The sequence below is a fragment of the Mobula birostris genome, chromosome 6 (assembly GCF_030028105.1).
Source record: "Mobula birostris isolate sMobBir1 chromosome 6, sMobBir1.hap1, whole genome shotgun sequence".
NCBI classification, from domain to species: Eukaryota; Metazoa; Chordata; class Chondrichthyes; order Myliobatiformes; family Myliobatidae; genus Mobula; species Mobula birostris.
In genome coordinates, this window is record NC_092375.1 from 115,896,249 (window position 1) to 115,920,969 (window position 24,721).

The 24,721-nt window shown below is 51.2% G+C and overlaps 1 protein-coding gene across 4 annotated transcripts in view; it reads right to left on the reverse strand.

Moving 5' to 3' along the window:
* Positions 1–24,721, reverse strand: part of LOC140199296 (uncharacterized) — a 61,898-nt gene that overhangs the window by 11,387 nt on the left and 25,790 nt on the right. For 3 of the 4 annotated variants that reach the window (XM_072261110.1, XM_072261109.1, XM_072261108.1), the window contains exons 7-11: positions 17,957–18,076; positions 15,935–15,992; positions 12,762–14,810; positions 8,359–8,456; positions 5,743–5,877 (exon numbers count right to left, since the gene is read on the reverse strand). In XM_072261110.1, the coding sequence (XP_072117211.1) occupies positions 5,743–5,877; positions 8,359–8,456; positions 12,762–14,810; positions 15,935–15,992; positions 17,957–18,076 (2,460 nt within the window). The remainder of the gene's footprint in view (positions 1–5,742; positions 5,878–8,358; positions 8,457–12,761; positions 14,811–15,934; positions 15,993–17,956; positions 18,077–24,721) is intronic. The other variant, XM_072261111.1, reaches the window with a different exon arrangement.

The window sequence follows — 24,721 nt, forward strand, 5'->3', positions numbered from 1 at the left end:
GTTATTTGGTATGATTTGTTAGGTTATTTTTTTGGGTCTGGGAATGCTCAAAAATTTTTCCCATATAAATTAATGGTAATTGCTTCTTCGCTTCACGCCATTTCGGCACGACAGCTTTCATAGCAACATTCTACCTTAGTGGGGGAAATATGGGACAAACCAATTTAGCCCAATGTACGGGATGTCCTGGCAAATACGGGACAGTTGGCAACCCTATGTTCAAGTTCAACAGTGTGTGACAGGGAATGAGGAAAGGTGCAGCTGACTCATATCGTTTCCTCACGGCCCGGTAGCACGTGCTTTGCGGCCCGGTGGTTCTTATGTCCCTGACGACTACACCAGCAAGAAGTGCTTCCAGCTGCAGCTTCTAACACTCTGCATTAAGGAGTTGGAGCTGGAACTGGATGAACACCAGATCACTCAGGAGCCAGATGGGTTGACAGATAGGGCAAATAGAGAGGTAGTTACACCCAAGGTGCAGGACACAGGAAACTGTGTGACAGTCATGAAGGGAAGAGGGGTTAAACAGCCAGTGCAGAGTACCCCTGTGGCCATCCCCCTCAACAACAGGTATACCACTTCGGATACTGTTGGTGGGGGCAGGGAATGACCTAACAGTGGAAAGTCACAGTCTAGCACTGAGTCTGGCTCTGTGACTCAGAAAGGAAGTTGGAAGAAGAGGTGAGTTGTGGTATTAGGGGATTTATTATTTAGGGGAACAGAAAGGAGGCTCTGTGGCAGAGCAGGAAATTCCCGGATGGTATGTTGCCTCTCAGGTGCCAGGGTCAGGTACATCTCAGATCAAGTCTTTGGCGTTCTTAAGTGGGAGGGTGAGCAGCCAGAAACCATGATCCATGTAGGTACTAATGGCATGGGTAGGATGAGTGAGGAGGCTCTACATGGGGAGTTCAGGGAGTTAGCTGCTAAGTTAAGCACAGCACCTCCAGGGTTGTGAGCTCAGGATTGCTACCCATGCCACATGCCAGTGCAGTCAGAAATAGGAAGATTATACAGTTTAACGTGTGGCTAACAAATTAGTGCAGGAGGGAGAGTGTCAGATTTTTGGATCATTGTGCTCTCTTCCAGGGAAGAGACGGTTTGCACACGAACTGGAGGGGGACTAATATCCCAGTGGGAATGTTTCCCAGTGCTGCACGGGGAGGGTTTGGATTTAAACTGGAGTTGCAGGGACTGGGAACCAGAGTTTCAGGACAGATAGTGGGGAGGCTGCGGAGACAGAAGTTGTTAAGACTGCAGACAAAGTCAGAATTCAAGAGGTTAAGCACAGTGTGACTAATGTCCTGAGCTGTATATATCTCAATGCAAGAATTAGCGTAGGAAAGGCAAATGAGATCAGGGCATGGATCAACACATGGAATCATTATGTTGTAGCCATTAGTGAGACTTGGTTGCAGGAGGGGCAGGACTGACAGCTCAATATTCTGGGTTCCGCTGTTTGAGACACGACAGAGTGGGAGGGATTAAAGAGGGAGGGGTAGTGTTACTAGTCAGGGAAAATGTCACTACAATGCTCAGTCAGGACCAGATTGGAAAACTCATCTAGTGAGGCTTTATGGGTGGAACTGAGGAATAAGAAAGGTATGACCACGTTAATGAGGGTATATTATAGACTGCCCAAAAGGATTTAGACTAACAAATTTGGAGAGAGGGCACCACATATTGACTGGAACTCCCATACTGTAAAAGAACGAGATGGGATAGAGTTTGTCGTATGCGTCCTGGTAAGTTTCCTTAATCAGTACATAGAAGTCCCAGTAAGAGAGTGTGCAAAACTTGATCTACTCTTCAGGAATGAGACAGGTCAGCTGACAGAAGTTTGTGCAGGAGAACACGTTGCATCTAGTGATCATAATGCCATTAGTTTCAAAGTAAACATGGAAAAAGATAGGTCTGGTCCACAGGTTGAGATTCTAAATTGGATAAAGGCCAATTCTGATGGTATCAGAAAACATCTGGCAACTGTGAATTGGGACAGGCTGTTTTCTAGCAAAAAAATGGAGGTGCATAGCAGGTTTGGGCAGGATGGAATAAATAAGATGCTTGAGGAGTATAAGAAACACAAGAGGACACTTAAGAAAGAAAATAGGAGGGCTAAAAGAAGGCATGAGGTTGCTCTAGTGGACAAGGTGAAGGAGAATCCTAAGGGATTCCACAGATATGTTAAGAACAAAAGGATTGCAAGGGACAAAATTGGACCTCTGGAAGATCAGAATGGTAATCCATGCATGGAGCCAAACGAGACGGGGGTGATCTTAAATGGATTTTTTGCATTTGTATTTATTCGGGAGATGGACACAAAGTCTACAGAAGTGAGGCAAAGCAGTAGTAAGTTCATGAACCCTGTACAGATTACAGAGGTGGAGGAGTTTACTGTCTTGATGCAATTTAATGTGGATAAATCCTCAGGGCTTGATAAGGTGTTCCTGTGGGAGGCAAGTTCAGAAATTGCTGGGGCCCTCGCAGAGATAGTTTGATCATCCTTAGGCACAGGTGAGGTTCCAGAGGATTGGAGGATAGCCAATGTTGTTCCACTCTTTAATAAAAGCTCTAAAAATAAATCAGGAAATTATAGGCTGGTGAACCTTACATTAGTACTGGGAAAGTTATTGGAAGGTGTTCCAAGGGACCGGCTATATGAGAATTTGGATAGATAGATAGTCAGCATGGCATTGTGCGTGGTAGGTTGTGTCTATCCAATCATAGAGATTTTTGAGGAAGGCTGATGAAGGCAAGGCAGTGGACGTTGTCTACATGGACTTTAGCAAGACATTTAACAAGCTCCTGCATGGGAGGTTGGTCAGGAAGGTTCAGTTGCTCGGCATACAAGATGAGGCATAAATTGGATTAGACATCAGCTTTGTGGGAGAAGCCAGAGAATGGTTGTAGACAGCTGCCCCTCTGACTAGAGCCTGTGACTAGTGGAGTGTTACAGGGATCGGTGCTGGGTCCATTGTCATTTGTCATCGATATCAATGATCTGGATGATAACGTGGTTAACTGGATCAGCAAATTTGCAGATGACACCAAAATTGGGGGTGTAGTAGACAACGAGGCAAACTATCAGAGCATACAGTAGGATCTGGACCAGCTGGAAAAGTGGGCTTAAAAATGGCAGATGAAAGTTAATGCAGATAAGTGTTGCATTTTGGTTGGACCAACCCCAGGGTAGATCTCACACAGTGAACGGTGGGGCACAGAGGAGTGCGATAGAACTCAGCAATCTGGGAATACAGGTTGATAATTCACTGAAAGTGTTGTTACAGGTGGATAGGATTGTAAAAAAGCTTTTGGTACATTGGCCTTCAAAAATCAATGCATTCAGTTCAGGAGATGGGATGTTTTGTTGAAGTTGTATGAGATGTTGGTGAGGCCTAATTTGGAGTATTGCGTGCAATTTCGGTCACCTACCTACAGAAAAGATATAAATTAGATTGAAAGAGTACAGAGAAAATTCACAAGGATGTTGCTGGGTCTGGAGGACCTGAGTTATAAGGAAAGTTTGAATAGGTTAGGAATTTATTCCTTAGAACATAGAAGATTGAGGGAGATTTGATAGAGGTGTGCAAAATTATGAGGGGTATAGATAGGGTAAGTGCAAGCAGGCTTTTTCCACTGAGATTACAGCTAAAGGTCATGGGTTAAGTTTGAAAGGTGAAAAGTTTAAGGAAATATGAATGGAAACTTCTTCACTCAGAAGGCATTGAGAGTGTGGAAGGAGCTGCCAGCACAAGTGGTGCATGCGAGCTTGATTTCAACATTTAAGGGAACGTTTGGATAGGTTCATTGATGGCAGGGGTATGGAGGGCTACAGTCTGGGTGCAGGTCGATGGGAGTAGGTAGTTTAAATGGTTTGGCATGGTCTGGATGGGCCGAATGGCCTGTTTCTGTGCCGTGATATTCTATGACTTTGTTACAAGAATAAACATTGAACAAGAGAGAGCTGAGAGAACAAAGAATTGACAAAGGGAAAAGCAGTTGTGTTCATCTCATAGTCAGACTAGAGATAATAAAAATCCCAGTGATGACAATTAACCCATAGTACAGCCAGATTCAAGTAATGTGACACCTGCTACTGAAAAGTAAGGAGTTTTTAGAAAAACACAGAAGGAACTGTGTCATAGCATTGGAAAATTCACTGAACAATTGCACATATATTGGTGATCATATAAAAAAACACAAACATAGAGAACTAGAGTACAAGAAAAAACAACAAATCTACACTCAATCCAACAATATTTGGCATTGGAGAGCATCCAAAGGAGGTTCACGAGAATGATCTGGGGAATGAAAGGGTTAACGATAAGGGAGTATCTCATTGCAACGTATCAAATATTGAAAAGCCTAAATAGAATGGATATGGCGAGAGTGTTTCCCATTGTGGGAGAGACTAGGACTAGAGGGCACAGCCTCAGAATAGAAGGATGTTGCTCTAGAACAGGGATGAGGAGAAATTTCTTCAGCCAGAGGGTGGTGAATCTGTGGAATTTATTGCCACAGATGGCTGTGAAGGCCAAGTCATTGGGCATATTTAAAGCAGAGGTTGAAAGTTTCTTGATTAGTAAGGGCATCAAAGGTTTGAGGAGAAGGCAGGAGAATGGGTTTAGGAGGCGTAATAAATCAGCCATAATGGAATGGTGGAGCAGTCTCAATGGGCTGAATGGCCTCATTCTGCTCCTATGTGTTATGGTTCATCTATACTTCCAACATGATAAATGACTTCCTACCATCGTCCTCTGCCTCCTTCCACCAATCCAACTTAGTATCCATTCGGCTAGCCCACCCTGGACCCAATGTGAACTCAAATTCTCGACAAACCTGCCGCGTGGGAGTTTGTCAAAAGCCTTGCTAAAGTCCATGTAGGTAGTCAAAGACAAAGTCGTTTATTGTCAGATGCACAAGTCCTTGAGTGCACAGATACCTGCAGCTACATCACAGGCAGAGCGCATCAGATAAGCAGCATTCACAAGAACGACATAGTGTTGCAGTTAGCACAGCACTTTACAGCGTGGCAGCAGTATTGCTGTTCGGTTCCCGTCACTCCCTACAAGGAGTTAGTTTGTTCTCCCCATGACCGAGTGGGTTTCCTCCAAAAGGGTCAGTGAGTTGTGGGCATGCTGCGTGGGTGGCAGAAGCCTGGCGATACTTGTGGGCTGCCCCCACTTCACCCTTGGACTGTGTTGGGCACTGAAGCAAAAACAACACACTTCACTGTACGTTTGATGTACGTGTGACAAGCACATCGAATCTGACCACTTTGCATTAACATGGACTTTATTTGTCCTGATTGTGCTCTTTATTGTAAACATCGTGCACAGTTTAAAGATAAAGATAATGATTGGCAAGGTCTTTGGGATGTGGTGGAAGAAATCCACGGGGACATGGTGAGAACCTGCAGACTCCTCACAAACAGCAGCGGGAATTGAACCTGAGTTGCTGGTGCTGTGAAGCATTGTGCACCATGCTACCGTGCCACCCCTATGATCAAAGTGGCCTCAGTGTTGTTAAACTATGGTGTAGGTAGATAACATCGACTACTATGCCCTGAATGTTCCTCTTCGTCACCTCTTCAAAACACCCCATCACATATGTGAGACATGATCTCTCATGCACAAAGCCATGCTGTCTGTCTGTATCAGACCTCACGTTATAGCAATGTGACAGCTGGGCATGGTGACTCCCTACAGCAGGTTCTCACCCTCCGCTCCCAGTTCCCAATCTCACCTGAGGAGCTCGACTGTCCTCTCCTTCAGCGACACCACCATCTCCTTGAGGACCCGGCTTTCCTCCTCTCTGCTCTTTGCATCTTCCTGTGCCTTCTTCAGCAGCCCCCTCAGTTCCTCCTCAGCCACCTTGGCTCTGTGAATAGACATGGGAAGGTAAATGCCTTCAGTACGGATCACACAAACCCTTCTCTTTCTGACAGAGTACAGGGTTAATGGCAGGATTCTTAGCAGTGTGGAGGAACAGGGGAACCTTGGGGTCCACGCTTATAGTTCTCTCAGATTTGCCACGCAAATTGTTAGGGTCGTTAAGAAGGCATATGTTGTGTTGGCCTTGTGGGGTTTGATTTCAAGAGCCGTGAGGTAATGTTGCAGCTCTATAAAACTCTGGTTTGACCACACTTGGAGTATTGTGTTCAGTTCTGATCACCTCATTATAGGAAGGATGTGGAAGCTTTAGAGAGTGTGCAGAGGAGATTCATCGGGATGCTCCCTAGTTTAGAGAGCACGTCTTATGAGGAAAAGTTGAGTGAGCTGTGGCTTTTCTCTCCAGACCGAAGGAGGATGAAAAATAACTTGGTCTATGCCTCTTATCATATAAAATGAAAAGAGGCATAGACAGAGCGAGCATCAGTGACGGGTCAGGACATGGTCATGATCTGTTAAAGGCTCCTGTAAGCAAACGGTCTCCATTGTACAGTTGATGTATGTGTGACTAGAATCTGGAATGACCGCTGCTGTACTTTGTGTACTGTGCTTGTGGTGTGCTGTTTACTGTATGTTTATGTGTAGTCTGCACTCTGTATGTGTGAGTGTGCGTGTGTATATGTATGTCTGTGAGTGTCTCTCTGCATGAACTGCGTGTGCGAGTGTGCCTGTGTTTGTGTGTACTGTGTCTGTCTGTTTACCTGTCTGTATGTACGTGTGTGTGTGTGTGTGTGTGTGTGTGTGTGTAGCGTCTAGTGTAGTAGTGTATAGTGCTTGTAGTTAGTGCATGCTGTATGCCGCATACTGCTCTCTGCTTGCAGCTATTGCCGCTGGTTAGCCCTCTTAATAGAGGGTGAAAAGCAGAGCAGTGTAAGCCTCCTCCTGCCAGTACAGAGCCTCTCCAACACCAAGACCCCTGCAGTGCCTCCTCGGGACTACACACAGAAACTGGGTATCTTACGGTCCTAGGCTAAACTACAAGGGATCTTGAAGCAACAGTGGGCTCCAGAGTCATGGCGTGCAGGCCCACCACTGCGTGGACATGCCCTGGCGCCCATCAACCACTGTCCCAGCTGTGGGCAAATAGCCCCACTGCCTTGTGGTAAGTCTGTTGAGACAAGGCTAAGGGAGCACACCCTGACAGAAAAGCAATGCACTGGCGGCGCGCAGTAGGTGGGCCTTAACAGACCAAGGACCCGGCAGCCTCCTGCAGCCAAGATGTGGGACCGGTTATCCTGGGATCACCCTTGTCACCGGGATTTACCTCATCATGGGAAGATAGTGCTACTGGGGCTGGCGCACCCCCTGTGGCACTTTAAAATCTTCCTTGCGCAGGTCTCCACCTCTGACCACGGTGAAAAACACCATGGAGAAGGGTTCCATGTGTGTGTGTGTGTGTGTGTGTGTGTGTGTGTGAGTGTGCATATGTCTACGTGAGTGTTTGCATTGCGTGTCTGTGTTTGCATGAGTGTATGTCTCTGTATGTGTGTCTGCATGTGTGTGTGTCTGTGCTTGCATGAGTGTATGTCTGTGTGTGTGCCTATGTGTGTGTGTATTTGTGTTTGCGTGTGTCTGCATGTGTGTGCGAGTGTGTGCTGTAAGTGTGTGTGTGTGAGTGTGTGTGTGTGCTGTAAGTGTGAGTGTGTGTGAGAGTGTCTGCTGTAAGTGTATGTGTGTCAGTGTCTGTGTGAGTGTGTGTGTGTGCTGTAAGTGTGAGTGTGTGTGAGAGTGTCTGCTGTAAGTAAGTGTGTGTGTCAGTGTCTGTGTGAGTGTGTGTGTGTATGTGTGCTGTAAGTGTGAGTGTGTGTGAGAGTGTCTGCTGTAAGTAAGTGTGTGTGTCAGTGTCTGTGTGAGTGTGTGTGTGTGCTGTAAGTGTGAGTGTGTGTGAGAGTGTCTGCTGTAAGTAAGTGTGTGTGTGTCAGTGTCTGTCCCTGTGTGTGTGTGTGTCTGTGTGTGTGTCTGTGTGTGTGTCTGTGTGTGTCTGTGTGTGTGTCTGTGTGTGTCTGTGTGTGTGTCTGTGTGTGAGTGTGTGTGTGAGTATGAGTGAGAGTGTGAGAGTGAGTGTGTGTGAGTGTGAGTATGAGTGTGTGTGTGCGTGAGTGTGAGTGCCTGAGTGTGAGTGTGTGTGTGTGAGTGTGAATGTGTGTGTGAGTGTGAGTGTGTGTGTGTGTGAATGTGAGTGAGTGTGTGAGTGTGAATGTGTGTGAGTGTGAGTGTGTGAGTATGAGTGTGAGTGTGAGAGTGTGTGAGTGCCTGAGTGTGAGTGCCTGAGTGTGAGTGCCTGAGTGTGTGAGTGTGTGTGAGTGTGTGAATGTGAGTGAGTGAGTGTGAGCGTGAGTGTGTGAGTGTGTGTGTGTGAGTGTGTGTACACACTGCGTGTGGTACAGTGAGTGGTGCTGACTTTCCTTACTGTGCCAGTGATGCCACCAATAAGTTCACTTCAGCATCCCGGGAGCTCATCTTCTCCTCCATGACCCCGGTCCCATCCGTTCGGGAATTACAGTCATTCTGGCAAAGGAGACAAAAAGGAGGAATTCACCTGGAATTGAACATTGTGGGTCGGAGACACATCTCACCTGATGCACGGTCAGCCCCGTCCCTGAGCACACTGACTCCCACTCAGACAGGTCATCCCCTAACGAGGACCACTGTTCGTGCTGGCTCTGGCCAGCAAGCGTCTGATGGATGTGCTACTGAACTGGAAGGAGTGCAGAGAAGCTTAGCGATAATGGATGACACAAAATTAGGATGTGTTGTTAATAGTGAAGAAAGTTACATAGTTTACAGGGGACTCTGGTCAGTTAGAGATGTACGTTGAGGGGTGGAAAATGGATTTCAATACACATAGGTGTGACGTGATGCATTTTAGAAAGTCAGACTTTGGTGTGTATGGAGTGTTGGCCTTCATTAGACAGTGAATTGAGTTTAAGAGCCTCGAGGTAACGTTACAGCTCCTGGTTAAACTATGCTTGAAATATTATGTTCAGTTCTGGTCGCCTCATTACAGGAAGGATGTGGAAGATTGCAGGATGTTGTCTGAATTAGAGAGCATGTCTTATGAGGATAAGTTGAGTGAGCCAGGGCTTTTCTCTTTAGTGAGGCTGCACTTAGAGACTTTTTCCAGTTCTGGCCACCAATTGTAGCAAAGGCGTAGTTAAAATGGAAAGAGTGCAGGAAGGGTTTACAGTGGTGTTTCCTGAGGACAGGTTAGGTCTTTACTCCTTGGGGCATAGGAGGATGAGGGGTGACCTGATAGAGGCTTATAAGTCAAGAGAGGTGGGTGGTAACAGTCTTTTACCCAAGGAAAGTGAATCAAAAACTAGAAGGCAGAGGTTTAAGCAGACCCTTAAATACCTCCACCATATTTGGCTCCACCAGCACTCCTGGCAGCCTGTTCTAGGCATCCACTGCTCACTGTGGACAAAACTTGTCCCATACACCTCCTTTAAACTTTCCCCCTAGTTTTAAAAAATATATATCCTCCAATTTTGACATTTCCACCTTGGGAAGAGGTACCTTCTGTCCACTCTATCTATGCCTCTCATAATCTTATAAACCTCTATCAGATCTCCTCTCAGTCTCCACTGCTCCAGAGAAAACAACCCAAGTTTGTCCAATCCCCACCCATAGCTCATACCCTCTAGTCCAGGCAGCATCCTGTGAATCTCTTCTGCACCCCCGCCAGAGCCTCCACATCCTTCATGTAATGTGATGACCAGAGCTGCACACCATGGTCCAGGTGCGGTCCGTTCAAAGGTTTGTACATAATAGTGGATTTATACTTAGAAAATATTTATAGTATACCTACACTTTGCAACATGATGATGCAGAAAAGGGTGCTGAGGTAAAGAGGCATAAGACCATAAGACATGGGAGCAGAATTAGCCCATTAAGCCTGCTCTACCAATCCTTCATGGCTGATTAATTATCCCTCTCAACCCCATTTTCCTTCCTTCTGCCTGTAACCTCCGATGCCCTTACTAGTCACGAACCTATCAACCTTCTCTTTAAGTACACCCAATGACCTGGCCTCCACAGCCGTCTATGGCACTGAATTCCACAGATTCACCACCCACTAACTGAAGAAATTTCTCCTCATCTCTGTTCTAAATGGATATCCTTGTATTCTGGGGTTAGTCCTAGACTCCCCCACTAAAGGCAAAATCATTCTTATGTCCGCTCTGTCTAGGCCTGTCAATACACAGTAGGTTTCAAAGCGATGCCTCTCATTCTTCTAAACTCCAGTGAGTACAGTCCCAGAGCTATCAAACACTCCTTGTACGTTAGGAGCAGCCATTATTTTGACAAAGAGCTGTTTTGAATGGTAGCCCCCCCACCAACGATCCCTCCTTAAGTCACATGGCCTGGTGATGTTCCATGGTGTCTTCACTCCTTCACGTCCCCTCATTCCTAACTTCACTTTCCACCCATTCTCTCACCTCTCTTCTTTCCCTCTCACTTCACAGACCCATCATATCCTCTCACACATGCCCTCTCAATCCTGCAGATGACAGTCAGTGAATGAAGAGGGTGGGGCACTGAGTCTGGGTGTGCAATGTTGTCCGGGGGAAGAGGCAGAAATTGGAGAGGACGGTGATCTGGGGGAATGCACACAACAAACACAAAATGCTGGAGGAATTCAGCAGGCCAGGCAGCATCTAGGAAAGAGTACAGTCGATGTTTTGGGCCGAGACCCTTTGGCAGGACCGGAGAGAAAAAGCTGAGGAGTAGCTTTAAAAGGTGGTGGGAGCGGAGAGAGAAACACAAGGTGATAGGTGAAACCAGAAGAGGGAGGGAGATGAGGTAACGAGCTGGGAGGTGGATTGGTGAAAGAGACAGATGGCTACGGGAGAAAGTTTCGGCCCGAAACGTCAACTGTACTCTCTTCCTTGATGCTGCCTGGCCTGCTGAGTTCCTCCAGCACTTTGTGTGTGTTGCTCAGATTTGCAGCAGCTGCAGATTTTCTCTGGGGGATCTGGGATCACACATTCTGGGGGATCTGGGAATGCACATCCTGGAGATGTGGGTGGGATACAGAGGGAGAAAGCTCTACTGCAGCTATGCCTGAGGGTGGTGTGGCAGCGTAATGGTTGGCGCAGTTGCTTTCTCAGTGCCAGTGGGTTCAGTTCCTGCCGCTCCCTGTTAGGAGTTTATACGTTCTCCCCGTGACCGCGCGGGTTTCATCTGACTGCTCCGGTATCCTCTCATGCTCCAAAGACCTTAGCAGGCCAGGCAGCAGGGTCAGGGTTAGTAAGTTGTGGGTATGTTATGTTGCCACCAGAAGTATGGCGATACTTGCAGGCTGCCCCCAGCGCATCCTTGGACTGTGTCGGCTGTTGACGCGTTTCATATTTTGATGTTTCGATGCACATGTGGCAGATGAAGCTAATCTTTATCATATCACAGCTTCTCTACCTCCCCCCATCACTCTCCACCCACACAGATTCTCCTCGCATTTCCCCTCCAGTCCCCACTCTCTCACCTGCCTGCTACACTCCCCTCTCACCTGGATCCACCCATCACCTGCCAGCTCTTGCTCCATCCTTTCTCCCTCATTTTTAAACTAGTTCTGTAGAAGGGAAGGGTTAGATTGATCTTGGAGAGGGTTAGAAGTTTGGCACAACACTGTGAGCTGAAAGGCCTGTACCATGCTGTACTGTTCTGTGTTCTCTGTTCTACCTCCCTCTCTCTTTCAGTCCTGATGAAGGGTCTTGACTGAAAAGCTGATGATCCATTCCCCCACCCGCAACATGGCCATTTCCTGACTGTTGTTTGAAGTGGAGGAATGGAAAATAAGAGCAGGAGTTGAGGCCGTTCAGCCCATTTGGGACTGTTCCTCCACTTTATGGCTGATCATTCACTCCCCTGATGAAGGATCTCACCACAGAAGCTGCCTGACCTGCTAAATTCCTTCAGCGATTTGTTAGCTGCTTGCAGACCTGGGATCTTGTTGTCCTGAGCTGTGTCAGCCTGCCACCTCTACGCTGGCATCGTGAGTAACAATGGTCTCCTGTGAGTACTTGGGTCAGCCTGCCACCCCTGTGCTGGGACCGTGAGTAACAATGGTCCCCTGTGAGTACTTGTGTCAGCCTGCCACCCCTACGCTGGCATCGTGAGTGACAATGGTCCCTTGTGAGTACATGGGTCAGCCTGCCATCTCTACGCTGGCATCATGAGTGACAATGGTCCCTTGTGAGTACTTGGGTCAGCCTGCCATCTCTACGCTGGCATCGTGAGTAACAATGGTCTCCTGTGAGTACATGGATCAGCCTGCCATCTCTACGCTGGCATCGTGAGTAACAATGGTCTCCTGTGAGTACTTGGGTCAGCCTGCCATCTCTACGCTGGCATCGTGAGTAACAATGGTCTCCTGTGAGTACATGGGTCAGCCTGCCACCCCTACGCTGGCATCGTGAATAACAATGGTCTCCTGTGAGTACTTGGGTCAGCCTGCCACCCCTGTGCTGGGACCGTGAGTAACAATGGTCCCCTGTGAGTACTTGTGTCAGCCTGCCACCCCTACGCTGGCATCGTGAGTGACAATGGTCTCCTGTGAGTACATGGGTCAGCCTGCCATCTCTACGCTGGCATCGTGAGTAACAATGGTCTCCTGTGAGTACTTGGGTCAGCCTGCCATCTCTACGCTGGCATCGTGAGTAACAATGGTCTCCTGTGAGTACATGGGTCAGCCTGCCACCCCTACGCTGGCATCGTGAGTAACAATGGTCTCCTGTGAGTACTTGTGTCAGCCTGCCACCCCTGTGCTGGCATCGTGAGTGACAATGGTCCCCCTGTTTGCCCCGCTGCACTTACGTGGAGGGTGGACACACTCTCCTCCTCCTCCTGCGGGGTACACGGCAGTTGTGCCACAGCCGGCAGCATCCACCCAGCCATGTCCTCCTCTCGCCTCTGCCCTGCCTCGGCATCCGCTTGCTGCAGCGTCTGGGCACACAACTCCGCCGCGGCCCGGGCCTCCTGCAGCTCTCCCTGCAACGTCCTGTTTTCCAGCTCCAGCCGACCAACGGTGTCCCTCAGCTGCAGGAGGTCCTCCTCCAGGGTCTGGACCTGCTTCTCCAGATCCACCCTCTGGCACTCCACGGCCTCCCTCTCGGCTCTGAGGCTCTCAATTCTCTCCTCCATGGTCCAAACCGCTTGTCTGTGCCTGTTCTCCAGTTCTTCCATTTGTCTCTCAAATTGGGCAGGTCTGTCCGGGGTGGAAAGCTGGGAGAAGGGCTTTCTCATTCCAACATGCTGCTGGTGGTCAGATGTACATTCTGGTTTCCTCTGGGTGGGTCCTTCCTCCAGGGCAGCTTCCTGTAAACTGTACTCCACTTTGGTATCCTCGTCCTGAGGTGTCTCCTCCTCTGCAGGAATCTCTCCTTGGTATTCTGATTCAGCAGCCCCATTCTCCATGCCTATCTGCTCGGCTGTTAACAGGTGCAATTGGGCAAGAGCTTCTGCTAGTTTGATATCAATATTGGGCCTCTCTTCATGCTCTATTTTCAGAATTATCTCCTCAAGTTTCCCCCTCAGGATGTTCAGATGCTGATTGTTCTTTGCCGTAATGTTTGTGGTCTCCCCGTGGCTCAGTTCGCCTGCTCTGTATCGCACCAGCTGCTGATCCAGCTCGGAAATCTTCTCCTGGGCTTGTTGGTTCACTGGCTTCATTGCAGCGAGGGAGTACGAGAGTGGGGCCTCCTCCCGTGCCAGGTCCTCCCTCTCCACCTGCTGCTCGTCCAGCACCTCGCTCTCCATTTGGACCCCCCTCATCGCTCTCTCCAGATTCTCACCAGCCTCCCATGGACACCTATCGGGAGGGGGCGTGCTGTCCTGGGGCCGAAGTTCGGAGGCTTGGAGTCTGCTGACCTCAGACTGAAGGGTAACAACAGACATCTCCAGCTCTCTGACCTGCTGCTGGCTCTGATGGTATTTGTCCTCCAGTGACTTGTTGAGTGACTCCAGGCACTGAAGCTTGCTCTGAAGATTCTCCATCTCTGCTGACTCTGGTACCTTCCCACTCCAGCCGAAGCTCAGCTCTGACTCCTCAGAGTCACGGTGGTGATCCGGCTCACTCTCACCGCACACCTTTCGCTGCCCCCCAAGCTCCACCTTCAGCCCTTCTGCCTCCTCCACGTTGACTTGTTCAGCCGCAGCCAGCTTCTCCATCCTCAGGAGGGTCACCTCCTGCTCCTTTGAGGCCAGGGCTTGCCTCAGTCCGTCAAGCATGCTGTCCATTTCCTCGACGGTCTCATTCAAGAACCTGTTACTGTCCTCCAGCCTCCACAGCCTCTCTGCACTTTCCTCCTGTGCATCCCAGGCCGCAATCTCTTGCTGGTGGTTGGAGCACCCTTCCGCCTTAGTATTTGTCATCTCTTGGAGAAGCTCCTGCAGTTCCTCAATGACGTGCTCCTTTTCCTGTAGTGCCTTCCTGAGTTCCTCCATTGCTTGCCGTTCTGCTTGCTTGCTGAGTTCACCTTCCCTGTCCTTGCCCACAGCTAAGGTAGTTAGGTCTCCGTGGCCCTCTCTTGGACCACCAAGATGGTTTCCCTCTGACGCTTGCCCTGGGGAATTGGACCCTGCAGCCCTCGCCTCACACCGGTACACTGGTGCATCATGGTCAGCCCTCGCCTCACACCGGTACACTGGTGCATCATGGTCACACTGTGGAAGTTGCTCTGGACTTGAGGCAGATTCTGCTGTTTTCAGGGTTAATATTTGGCCTCCTGGTGGACGATTGTCAATGTCTGAGGTACTGGCTGTTTCAGCTTCTCCAGACACTACCCCTCTGACATTGGCTTTCCTGGACTCTTTTGCCCCTTCAGTCACCTCAGCTGGGTCATGACCTGCTTTCTTGGACAGCTCCTGAGGGGAAGCAAATGTGATAGGTAAGAGTCCCCATGAGGTTTGCATGGATGATAGAAAAATGGAGGGCTACGTAGGAGTGAAGGGTTAGATTGACCTTGGAGTGGGTTAAAGTGTTAGTACAACATTGTGGGCTGAAAGGCCTGTACTGTTCTATGTCATATGTTCATGAGATCCCTCAATCTGGACAAGTGGGAGGTGTTGTACTTCTAGTAGTTCAAACACAAGGTGACAGTACAGAGTAAATGATAGGACTCCTAACACACAGATGTAGTTATACTGTAATCCGATCACAAACAGAGAAAATCTGCAGGTGCTGGAAATCCAAACAACACATACACAATGCTGGAGCAACTCAGCAGGCGAGGTAGCATCTATGGAAAAAAGAACAGTTGACATTTCGGGCCGAGACCCTTCGGCAGGACTTGTTGATTAGTTATACTGTACAAGACATTGGCGAGGCTGAGCAAAGCACGCAAAATGGTGGAGGAACTCAACAGGTCAGGCAGCATCTATAGAAATGAATTTACAGCTGACATTTTTGGTTGAGACTTTTCATAAGGACTCAAACACTCAGTTCCTGGAGAAGGGTCTCGGCCCAATCTGTCAACTGTTTATTAATTTCTGTGGGTGCTCCCTGACCTGCTGAGTTCCTTCAACATTTCGTGTGTGTTGCTCTGGATTTCCAGCATCTGCAGAATCTCTTGTTTATGCTTGGTGAGGCTGCACTTGGAGCATTGTGTACAATTTAACTCTGTGTCTCACCCTTGCAGTGTGTGATGGGATGATGTGGAGGGAGCTTCACTCTGTGTCTGATCCTCGGAGTGTGTGATGGGATGGTACAGAGGAAACTTCCCTCTGTGACTAACTCCAGGAGTGTGTGATGGGATGGTGTGGAGGGAGCTTCACTCTGTGTCTGACCCTGGGAGTGTGTGATGGGATGGTGTAGAGGGAGCTTCACTCTGTGTCTGACCCTGGGAGTGTGTGATGGGACGGTGTAGAGGGAGCTTCACTCTGTGTCTGACCTGTAGTGATCATTATGAACTAGGAGTTTAAACTTAGACTCTACCTCACTCAGCTATCGAAGACATCGAGGTGGAAGTCACTTTGAGGCTGTACTGTACCTGTAAGAAGCTGTTCCACGGAACTCTCCTCAATATTCTTGCGAAAGTTTTAAATTTACTGTAGGAAGAGAATTGGGAGAATATGTGACATGGGTTTTATATTAATGACACATATGTTAAATGTTAATTTAACAGCAATTGAATTCTTCTTTCGATCCAAAATATTTTGTGGCACTTAAAGCTAGAATACCCTTCCAAGCCTCTTCACTAACACTAACCTGTTAAAATAAAACAAATAATAAAAAAAAGGGAAGAATGGCAGAATAGTGGTTAGCACAAAACTCTACAGTGCCAGGCAGCAATCGATGATCAGGGTGCGATTCCCGCCACTGTCTGTAAGGAATCTGTACGTTTTCCCCATGACTGCCTGGGTTTGCCCCACATTCCAAAGACTTACGGCTTACGGTTAGTAAGTTGTGGACATGCCATGTTGGCACCGGGATGCGAGGCAAACTTGTGGGCTTCCCAGCACAATCCTCACTGATTTGATTTGACACAAATGATACATTCTACTCTATGTACCAATGTTTCAATGTCAAATAAAAGCAATCTCCTTAATTTACCTCCTCCACTCTGCTGCCCAGTGTTGATGCTGCGTCCCCGAACGTACTTTGTATGGGGCAGACACACTCACCACCTTAGCCCAACTACAGAGACGGAGGGCAGTGGTTACTGGGTCTTACTTGGCTGTAGATCTGTGACTGTAGACTGTACCAGTGATTTGTACCAGGACCCCTGCTGTGTTTTATTATGGAAGATCAAATATAAATGGATAATACACTATTAATGATTGTTATTGAGCAGAGGAATCTTGGGGTCCAAGTCCATTGCTCACTGAAAGTGACAACACTGGTTGACAGGGTGGTTCAGAAGGCATATGGCATGCTTGCCTTCAGTGATTGAACTCATGAGCTGAGTTGAGATCATGAGTCATGAACTTATGTCGCAGCTTTATAAAACTCTGGTGAGACAGCATCTGAGGCATTGCATTCAACTCTGGTTGCTCCGTTATAAGAAGGATGTGGAGGGGGGGTACGAGAGGTTTACCAGGATGGTGTCTGGAATAGAGCGCGTGTGCTATCATGAGAGGTTGGACAAATTTGGGTTGTTTTCTCTGGAGGGGTGGAGGCTGAGGCAAGCTCTGACAGAGGTTTATAAGATTATGTAAGGCAAAGATAGAGCAGACAGACAGCCACATTCAAAATGGCTAAGTACTAGAGTCCAGGTGTTTAAGGTGAATCAGAATCAGGTTTATTATCACTGGCATGTGACGTGAAATTTATTAACTTAGCAGCAACAGTTCAATGCAATACATAATATGGAAGAAAAAATACACAAAATAAAATAAATTATTAGGAGGGAGGGAGGAGAAGATGGTGGTGCGAGTGTTTCATAACCAGGGCATTAGAGAGCTGCAACATCACTTCATGGCTCTTGATCTCAGTTCTCTGGCTAATGAGGGCCAACACACCTTCCTATGCACCCTATCAACTTGTGTGACAACTTTGAGGGAACTATGGACATGGACCCCAAGGTCGCCTCTGTTTCTCCAAACGGAAAAGAATCCTGCCATTAACCTTGCACCCTGCTTTCAAATTCGAACCTTCCAGAGTGAATCACTTCACACTTTCCAGGCTGAACCCTCAACCCAGCTCTGCATCCTGTCAATGTCCCGCAGTAACCTTTGACACTTTCTACACTATCAACAACTCCACCAACCTTTGTGTCTTCTGCAAACTTACCACTTCCCCATCCAAATCATTTATAAATTCACAAAGGGCTACCAGAACAGATCCCTGCAGAGCACTACTGGTCACCAACTTCCATCTACCATGACCCTCGACCTTCTCTGGGCAAGGAAATTCTGAACACAAAGAGCTAAGTTCTCTTGGATCCAGTACCTCCTGACTAATGAAGACTGGGACTTCATCAGGTTACTAGGAAATGGAAAGTTTTTGTGATAACCTAGCCAAGGCATTCGGGAAGCAACCGGTACAGAGTCTGATTTAAGTACTGACTCACTCTGTCTCTGTGTCTCCTGTCGGGCAGTGGATCCCCTGAACACCATTATCCCTCTCAGACACTTGGCATTCGGAATAGTTCAGTGATGCCTTGATCACCGATCTGTGGGATTTACTTTCCCTATTTTCAAATAAAAGGAGCACTTATTAAAAACAATAAGCTCAGGAGACATGTGTCAATTTATCTGCAGTTGTATTGTGTGGTGTGTTTGTGCGTGGGATTTTACCAAAGCAGGGGTCAGTGTGAGTGTGTGGAGGAGTATCCTCCTCCCTTTAAAGGTCAGTGTATGGGACTGTCTCCCAGTGAGGGTCAGTGTGTGTGTGTGTGTGTGTGTGGGACCGTGCCCCAGTGAGGGTCAGTGTGTGTGTGGGACTGTCTCCCAGTGAGGGTCAGAGTGTGTGTGTGGGACTGTCCCCCAGTGAGGGTCAGTGTGTGTGTGGGACTGTGCCCCAGTGAGGGTCAGTGTGTGTGTGTGGGACCGTCCCCCAGTGAGGGTCAGTGTGTGTGTGTGGGACTGTCTCCCAGTGAGGGTCAATGTGTGTGTGTGTGGGACCGTCCCCCAGTGAGGGTCAGTGTGTTTGTGAGACCGTCTCCCAGTGAGGGTCAGTGTGTGTGTGTGTGGGACCATCCCCCAGTGAAGGTCAGTGTGTGTGTGGGACTGTTCCCCAGTGAGGGTCAGTATGTGCGTGTGGGACTGTCCCGCAGTGAGGGTCAGTGTGTGTGTGGGACTGTCCCCCAGTGAGGGTCAGTGTGTGTGTGAGACTGACCCCAAGGAGGGTCAGTGTGTGTGTGTGGGACCATCCCCCAGTGAGGGTCAGTGTGTGAGTGGGACCGTCCCCCAGTGAGGGTCAGTGTGTGTGTGAGACCGACCCCAAGGAGGGTCAGTGTGTGTGTGGGACCGTCCCCCACGGAGGGTCAGTGTGTGTGTGTGGGACTGTCTCCCAGTGAGGGTCAGTGTGTGTGTGTGGGACCGTCCCCCAGTGAGGGTCAGTGTGTGTGTGTGGGACTGTCTCCCAGTGAGGGTCAGTGTGTGTGTGTGTGTGTGTGTGGGACCGTCCCACAGTGAGGGTCAGTGTGTGTGTGGGACTGTTCCCCAGTGAGGGTCAGTGTGTGTGTTTGGGACCGTCCCCCAGTGAAGGTCAGTGTGTGTGTGGGACCGTCTCCCAGTGAGGGTCAATGTGTGTGTGGGACCGTCCCCCAGTGAGGGTCCGTGTGTGTGTGGGACTGTTCCCCAGTGAGGGTCAGTGTGTGTGTGGGACCGTCCCCCAGTGAGGGTCAGTGCGTGTGTGGGACTGTTCCCCAGTGATGGTCAGTGTGTGTGGGATAGTCCCCCAGTGAGGGTCAGTGTGTATGTGAGACCGACCCCAAGGAAGGTCAGTGTGTGTGTGGGACCGTCCCCCATGGAGGGTCAGTGTGTGTGTGTGGGACTGTCCCCCAGTGAGGGTCAGTGTGTGTGTGGGACCGTCCCCCAGTGAGGGTCAGTGTGTGTGTGTGAGACTGACCCCAAGGAGGGTCAGTGTGTGTGTGGGACCGTCCCCCAGTGAGGGTCAGTGTGTGAGTGGGACCGTCCCCCAGTGAGGGTCAGTGTGTGTGTGTGGGACCGTCCCCCAGTGAGGGTCAGTGTGTGTGTGGAACCGTCCCCCACAGAGGGTCAGTGTGTGTGTGTGGGACTGTCCCCCAGTGAGGGTCAGTGTGTGTGTGGGTCTGTCCCCCAGTGAGGGTCAGTGTGAGTGTGGGACTGTCCCCCCAGTGAGGGTCAGTGTGTGTGTGTGGGACCGCCCCCAGTGAGGGTCAGTGTGTGTGTGGGACTGTTCCCCAGTGAGGGTCAGTATGTGCATGTGGGACTGTCCCCCAGTGAGGGTCAGTGTGTGTGTGGGACCGTCCCCCAGTGAGGGTCAGTGTGTGTGGTATAGTCCTCCAGTGAGGGTCAGTGTGTGTGTGAGACCGACCCCAAGGAGGGTCAGTGTATGTGTGGGACTGTCCACCACGGAGGGTCAGTGTGTGTGTGTGGGACTGTCTCCCAGTGAGGGTCAATGTGTGTGTGTGTGGGACTGTTCCCCAGTGAGGGTCAGTGTGTGTGTGGGTCCGTCCCCCAGTGAGGGTCCGTGTGTGTGTGGGACTGTTCCCCAGTGAGGGTCAGTGTGTGTGTGGGACCGTCCCCCAGTGAGGGTCAGTGTGTGTCTGGGACTGTTCCCCAGTGATGGTCAGTGTGTGTGGGATAGTCCCCCAGTGAGGGTCAGTGTGTATGTGAGACCGACCCCAAGGAGGGTCAGTGTGTGTGTGGGACCGTCCCCCACGGAGGGTCAGTGTGTGTGTGGGACCGTCCCCCACGGAGGGTCAGTGTGTGTGTGTGGGACTGTCCCCCAGTGAGGATCAGTGTGTGTGTGGGACCGTCCCCCAGTGAAGGTCAGTGTGTGTGTGGGACCGTCTCCCAGTGAGGGTCAATGTGTGTGTGGGACCATCCCCCAGTGAGGGTCAGTGTGTGTGTGGGACTGTCCCCCAGTGAGGGTCAGTGTGTGTGTGGGATGTCCCCCAGTGAGGGTCAGTGCGTGTGTGGGACTGTTCCCCAGTGATGGTCAGTGTGTGTGGGATAGTCCCCCAGTGAGGGTCAGTGTGTATGTGAGACCGACCCCAAGGAAGGTCAGTGTGTGTGTGGGACCGTCCCCCATGGAGGGTCAGTGTGTGTGTGTGGGACTGTCCCCCAGTGAGGGTCAGTGTGTGTGTGGGACCGTCCCCCAGTGAGGGTCAGTGTGTGAGTGGGACCGTCCCCCAGTGAGGGTCAGTGTGTGTGTGTGGGACCGTCCCCCAGTGAGGGTCAGTGTGTGTGTGGAACCGTCCCCCACAGAGGGTCAGTGTGTGTGTGTGGGACTGTCCCCCAGTGAGGGTCAGTGTGTGTGTGGGTCTGTCCCCCAGTGAGGGTCAGTGTGAGTGTGGGACTGTCCCCCCAGTGAGGGTCAGTGTGTGTGTGTGGGACCGCCCCCAGTGAGGGTCAGTGTGTGTGTGGGATTGTTCCCCAGTGAGGGTCAGTATGTGCATGTGGGACTGTCCCCCAGTGAGGGTCAGTGTGTGTGTGGGACCGTCCCCCAGTGAGGGTCAGTGTGTGTGGTATAGTCCTCCAGTGAGGGTCAGTGTGTGTGTGAGACCGACCCCAAGGAGGGTCAGTGTATGTGTGGGACTGTCCACCACGGAGGGTCAGTGTGTGTGTGTGGGACTGTCTCCCAGTGAGGGTCAATGTGTGTGTGTGTGGGACCGTCCCCCAGTGAGGGTCAGTGTGTTTGTGGGACTGTCTCCCAGTGAGGGTCAGTGTGTGTGTGTGTGGGACCATCCCCCAGTGAAGGTCAGTGTGTGTGTGGGACTGTTCCCCAGTGAGGGTCAGTATGTGCGTGTGGGACTGTCCCGCAGTGAGGGTCAGTGTGTGTGTGTGGGACTGTCCCCCAGTGAGGGTCAGTGTGTGTGTGGGACCGTCCCCCAGTGAGGGTCAGTGTGTGTGTGGGACTGTCCCCCAGTGAGGGTCAGTGTGTGTGTGGGACTGATGCCAGTGAGGGTCAGTGTGTGTGGTATAGTCCTCCAGTGAGGGTCAGTGTGTGTGTGAGACCGACCCCAAGGAGGGTCAGTGTGTGTGTGGGACTGTCCCCCACGGAGAGTCAGTGTGTGTGTGGGACTGTCCCCCAGTGAGGGTCAGTGTATGTGTGGGACTGTCCCCCACGGAGGGTCAGTGTGTGTGTGTGGGACTGTCTCCCAGTGAGGGTCAATGTGTGTGTGTGTGGGACCATCCCCCAGTGAGGGTCAGTGTGTGTGTGGGACTGTCTCCCAGTGAGGGTCAGTGTGTGTGTGTGTGTGTGTGTGTGTGTGTGTGGGACCGTCCCCCAGTGAGGGTCAGTGTGTGTGTGGGACCGTCCCCCAGTGAGGGTCAGTGTGTGTGTGAGACCGACCCCAAGGAGGGTCAGTGTGTGTGTGGGACCGTCCCCCACGGAGGGTCAGTGTGTGTGTGTGAGACTGACCCCAAGGAGGGTCAGTGTGTGTGTGTGGGACCATCCCCCAGTGAGGGTCAGTGTGTGAGTGGGACCGTCCCCCAGTGAGGGTCAGTGTGTGTGTGAGACCGACCCCAAGGAGGGTCAGTGTGTGTGTGGGACCGTCCCCCACGGAGGGTCAGTGTGTGTGTGTGGGACTGTCTCCCAGTGAGGGTCAGTGTGTGTGTGTGGGACCGTCCCCCAGTGAGGGTCAGTGTGTGTGTGGGACTGTCTCCCAGTGAGGGTCAGTGTGTGTGTGTGTGTGTGGGACCGTCCCCCAGTGAGGGTCAGTGTGTGTGTGGGACTGTTCCCCAGTGAGGGTCAGTGTGTGTGTTTGGGACCGTCCCCCAGTGAAGGTCAGTGTGTGTGTGGGACCGTCTCCCAGTGAGAGTCAATGTGTGTGTGGGACCGTCCCCCAGTGAGGGTCCGTGTGTGTGTGGGACTGTTCCCCAGTGAGGGTCAGTGTGTGTGTGGGACCGTCCCCCAGTGAGGGTCAGTGTGTGTGGTATAGTCCTCCAGTGAGGGTCAGTGTGTGTGTGAGACCGACCCCAAGGAGGGTCAGTGTGTGTGTGGGACTGTCCCCCACGGAGAGTCAGTGTGTGTGTGTGGGACTGTCCCCCAGTGAGGGTCAGTGTATGTGTGGGACTGTCCCCCACGGAGGGTCAGTGTGTGTGTGTGGGACTGTCTCCCAGTGAGGGTCAATGTGTGTGTGTGTGGGACCATCCCCCAGTGAGGGTCAGTGTGTGTGTGGGACTGTCTCCCAGTGAGGGTCAGTGTGTGTGTGTGTGTGTGTGTGTGTGTGTGTGTGTGTGTGTGTGTGTGGGACTGTCCCCCACGGAGAGTCAGTGTGTGTGTGTCGGACTGTCCCCCAGTGAGGGTCAGTGTATGTGTGGGACTGTCCCCCACGGAGGGTCAGTGTGTGTGTGTGGGACTGTCTCCCAGTGAGGGTCAATGTGTGTGTGTGTGGGACCATCCCCCAGTGAGGGTCAGTGTGTGTGTGGGACTGTCTCCCAGTGAGGGTCAGTGTGTGTGTGTGTGTGTGTGTGTGTGTGTGGAACCGTCCCCCAGTGAGGGTCAGTGTGTGTGTGGGACCGTCCCCCAGTGAGGGTCAGTGTGTGTGTGAGACTGACCCCAAGGAGGGTCAGTGTGTGTGTGTGGGACCATCCCCCAGTGAGGGTCAGTGTGTGAGTGGGACCGTCCCCCAAGGAGGGTCAGTGTGTGTGTGGGACCGTCCCCCACGGAGGGTCAGTGTGTGTGTGTGGGACTGTCTCCCAGTGAGGGTCAGTGTGTGTGTGTGGGACCGTCCCCCAGTGAGGGTCAGTGTGTGTGTGGGACTGTCTCCCAGTGAGGGTCAGTGTGTGTGTGTGTGTGTGGGACCGTCCCCCAGTGAGGGTCAGTGTGTGTGTGGGACTGTTCCCCAGTGAGGGTCAGTGTGTGTGTTTGGGACCGTCCCCCAGTGAAGGTCAGTGTGTGTGTGGGACCGTCTCCCAGTGAGGGTCAATGTGTGTGTGGGACCGTCCCCCAGTGAGGGTCCGTGTGTGTGTGGGACTGTTCCCCAGTGAGGGTCAGTGTGTGTGTGGGACCGTCCCCCAGTGAGGGTCAGTGTGTGTCTGGGACTGTTCCCCAGTGATGGTCAGTGTGTGTGGGATAGTCCCCCAGTGAGGGTCAGTGTGTATGTGAGACCGACCCCAAGGAGGGTCAGTGTGTGTGTGGGACCGTCCCCCACGGAGGATCAGTGTGTGTGTGGGACCGTCCCCCACGGAGGGTCAGTGTGTGTGTGTGGGACTGTCCCCCAGTGAGGATCAGTGTGTGTGTGGGACCGTCCCCCAGTGAGGGTCAGTGTGTGTGTGTGTGTGGGACCGTCCCCCAGTAAGGGTCAGTGTGTGTGTTTGGGACCGTCCCCCAGTGAAGGTCAGTGTGTGTGTGGGACCGTCTCCCAGTGAGGGTCAATGTGTGTGTGGGACCATCCCCCAGTGAGGGTCAGTGTGTGTGTGGGACTGTCCCCCAGTGAGGGTCAGTGTGTGTGTGGGATGTCCCCCAGTGAGGGTCAGTGCGTGTGTGGGACTGTTCCCCAGTGATGGTCAGTGTGTGTGGGATAGTCCCCCAGTGAGGGTCAGTGTGTATGTGAGACCGACCCCAAGGAAGGTCAGTGTGTGTGTGGGACCGTCCCCCATGGAGGGTCAGTGTGTGTGTGTGGGACTGTCCCCCAGTGAGGGTCAGTGTGTGAGTGGGACCGTCCCCCAGTGAGGGTCAGTGTGTGTGGTATAGTCCTCCAGTGAGGGTCAGTGTGTGTGTGAGACCGACCCCAAGGAGGGTCAGTGTGTGTGTGGGACTGTCCCCCATGGAGAGTCAGTGTGTGTGTGTGGGACTGTCCCCCAGTGAGGGTCAGTGTATGTGTGGGACTGTCCCCCACGGAGGGTCAGTGTGTGTGTGTGGGACTGTCTCCCAGTGAGGGTCAATGTGTGTGTGTGTGGGACCGTCCCCCAGTGAGGGTCAGTGTGTTTGTGGGACTGTCTCCCAGTGAGGGTCAGTGTGTGTGTGTGTGGGACCATCCCCCAGTGAAGGTCAGTGTGTGTGTGGGACTGTTCCCCAGTGAGGGTCAGTATGTGCGTGTGGGACTGTCCCGCAGTGAGGGTCAGTGTGTGTGTGGGACTGTCCCCCAGTGAGGGTCAGTGTGTGTGTGGGACTGATGCCAGTGAGGGTCAGTGTGTGTGGTATAGTCCTCCAGTGAGGGTCAGTGTGTGTGTGAGACCGA